The sequence below is a fragment of the Corvus brachyrhynchos genome, unplaced genomic scaffold, assembly GCF_000691975.1.
Source record: "Corvus brachyrhynchos isolate BGI_N302 unplaced genomic scaffold, ASM69197v1 scaffold44, whole genome shotgun sequence".
Lineage (NCBI taxonomy): Eukaryota > Metazoa > Chordata > Aves > Passeriformes > Corvidae > Corvus > Corvus brachyrhynchos.
This window is the reverse complement of record NW_008238359.1, coordinates 5832539-5834958: the sequence shown is the minus strand read 5'-3', so window position 1 is coordinate 5834958 and position 2420 is coordinate 5832539. Positions and strand designations below refer to the sequence as shown.

Sequence of the window (2420 nt, the reverse complement as noted above, 5' to 3'; positions counted from 1 at the left end):
TGAGAAGGGAGCCCTTGTCTCCCTCTTTCCTTTGCCGTCCCCACCACCTGCCTATGGCCAGAGCAATCACACAGCCCCAGACCTTTATCTCACATCAGTGTCTCTTCACACTCCATAAAAGGTTGATAGAGAGGTAGGAAGACTCCTCAGCAAGATCAGAGCACTTGCAGTACACACACACACAGTGCTCAGTGGCCCTTTCCACGGCCCTGATCATGGCTCTGGGGGGTGGGTCCTCCCAAAGTGTCAGCTGGAGGTGGCTCTGGCGGAGATGCCTCTGCTGACTGAGATTTGGCAACCCTGAGCACAGATCATGATGAGCAGCAGAAATCTAAGTCTTCTCTTCTGAATCTGAATGCTTCTTTCTCTCTTTGATCAGGGCCGGGGAATATTTGCAAGTGGGAGTCCATTCCCAAAGGTAACCCTACCCAACGGACAGACCTTCTTCCCCGGCCAAGGAAACAACGCCTATGTCTTCCCAGGAGTGGCACTGGGAATCATTGCCTGCGGCGTCCGGCACGTCTCTGATGAAATCTTCCTCATCACAGCAGAGGTTTCCAACTGACATTTAACTGATATTGTAAAAAAGGTGATAAGAGGCACATGTATCTACTTCAGACGTTTTAAAGAACCTGACTCAGGACAATGCGTGGAGGGGAAATGGCTCAGCCTCAGCAAAAAGCTGCAGCCTTCTCCTGGCTCGGGGAAAGCTCACACTTCCATTACACCTACAGAGGTGCAGGAGCCATGACAGGGTTCTCCTCCACAACTGCTGCCCTGACACAGCAGTTCCCCACTCCGGCTCCAGTCTGAAGTCTGTAATGAAATGTGTACACATGTGTTTGAACAGGTCACGAGTTCCCACTCAGGACTAGTCCCAGCCCCAGTGCTGCTGTGGTTTCAGCCACTTACCATGTAATGCTAGGGAATGTGGTATGTACTTGAGACCATCCCTAAAAACTACCATTCTCTTGTTTCTAGGTTATTGCTGCTGAGGTGACAGAGCAGAATCTTGCAGAAGGAAGACTCTATCCCCCTTTGGACAGCATCAGAGAAGTGTCTCTCAAAATTGCTGTGAAAGTGAGTATTTCCACTCTTATTTCCACTTTTCATGGTAGGGAGGACAGGAATTGCCCTGGCATCCTTTTTCCTTTGTGTTTTTTTAATTCAATTTATTCTTAAGTCTAAAGCAACCATTCTCAGGAATTCTTCCGGCCATAATTGCTGCTTTGATTTCTTTCATCATTAAAACCCAAATGTGAAAAATACATTCTGACTTGGGGTGCTTCACAGCTCACAAAGCTCTGCTTTATTGCTTGAAGCTGTGAGTCCTCAGGACTTCAAAAAATGAGGTTTAGAGTCAAATTCAAACATGACTCAAGTTGCCAAAAGATTTTCGCTTCCAAATTGCTATTTTGGAACCTTTCCTCCTGTATTTAGTAAGGACCTAAGTACATAAATACTATTCCAGATCTGGGCTTGTCTAATTATGGGTTTACTGCCCTGTATATATCAGATCTGTAATTCAGAGACACCCACTGAGGACCTCCTCAGCCTGCTCAGAGCTACTGATGGATGCAGAGTGTAGCCAAGGCACCCACGGATGTGAGCAGAGCTGGCCAAAGGGCTGCTCTCCTTCTTCACCTGCACACCCCGACCATCCTGCCAGGGCAGGGGTCTGCATTTCTTACCAGCCACTGGTTGCAGGCAGCTTGCATTTCCTCACCCAACTGAGGGTGAAGTGCAGCTGACTCACAAAGAGAAGAAAGCAAAAACTGCACAACTCTGAGAGGAGGGAAGAGAGAAAACACAGACGGGGCCAAACTGCAGTTGGTTTCAACTTCATAACATGCCAGCATTGTTTCAGCAGCTCATTTTGCTTATCTTTTTGCAGATTGTTGACTGGGCCTACAAGCACGGCCTCGCTTCTTGGTACCCCGAGCCAGCAGACAAGGAAACCTTTGTGAAACAGCTCATGTACAGCCCTGACTACGATTCGTTTGTTCTTGACGATTACAGGTGGCCCCCCACAGCCATGCAAACACAAAATATATAATGTTCTGTGAGAACTGTTCTCTCCTTTTTGCCATCAGTTCCTGTGGCCCATGTCATTGCTGATATAATGCAACTCCAGGCTTGCAGAATGATAAAAGTAAATGAATCCAAGTCGTTTTTTACTTGCCACTGATTTTTGTCTGGGGGAGCATGTCAGTAGGGAATAAAATGGAGTTCAGGGTGGGCAGTGGGTACTCCAGTGAGAGAGACAGAATGGCTGCAGCCCATCCCAGTCAGTCAGCACTGCTGATTGTTGATTGCTTAACATACTGCCTGCTCTCAGCTGCCCTGGGATAAGCTACCTGGGCCACCTGAGAAGCACAGAATCCCATTGCTACTGGGAGTGCCCATAGGAAGCTTGAATC

The 2420-nt window shown here is 47.9% G+C and overlaps 1 protein-coding gene across 2 annotated transcripts in view; it reads left to right on the top strand.

Moving 5' to 3' along the window:
* The window catches only part of ME3 (malic enzyme 3), a 110945-nt gene extending 108768 nt beyond the window's left edge, over nucleotides 1–2177 (top strand). Inside the window, exons 12-14 of one of the 2 annotated variants that reach the window (XM_008634930.2) lie at nucleotides 380–553; nucleotides 982–1080; nucleotides 1895–2177. In XM_008634930.2, the coding sequence (XP_008633152.2) occupies nucleotides 380–553; nucleotides 982–1080; nucleotides 1895–2056 (435 nt within the window). In that variant the 3' untranslated portion in view covers nucleotides 2057–2177. Of the gene's footprint in view, nucleotides 1–379; nucleotides 590–981; nucleotides 1081–1894 lie in introns of those variants that run through there. The other variant, XM_017735902.1, reaches the window with a different exon arrangement.
* The last annotated feature ends 243 nt before the right edge of the window (nucleotides 2178–2420 follow it).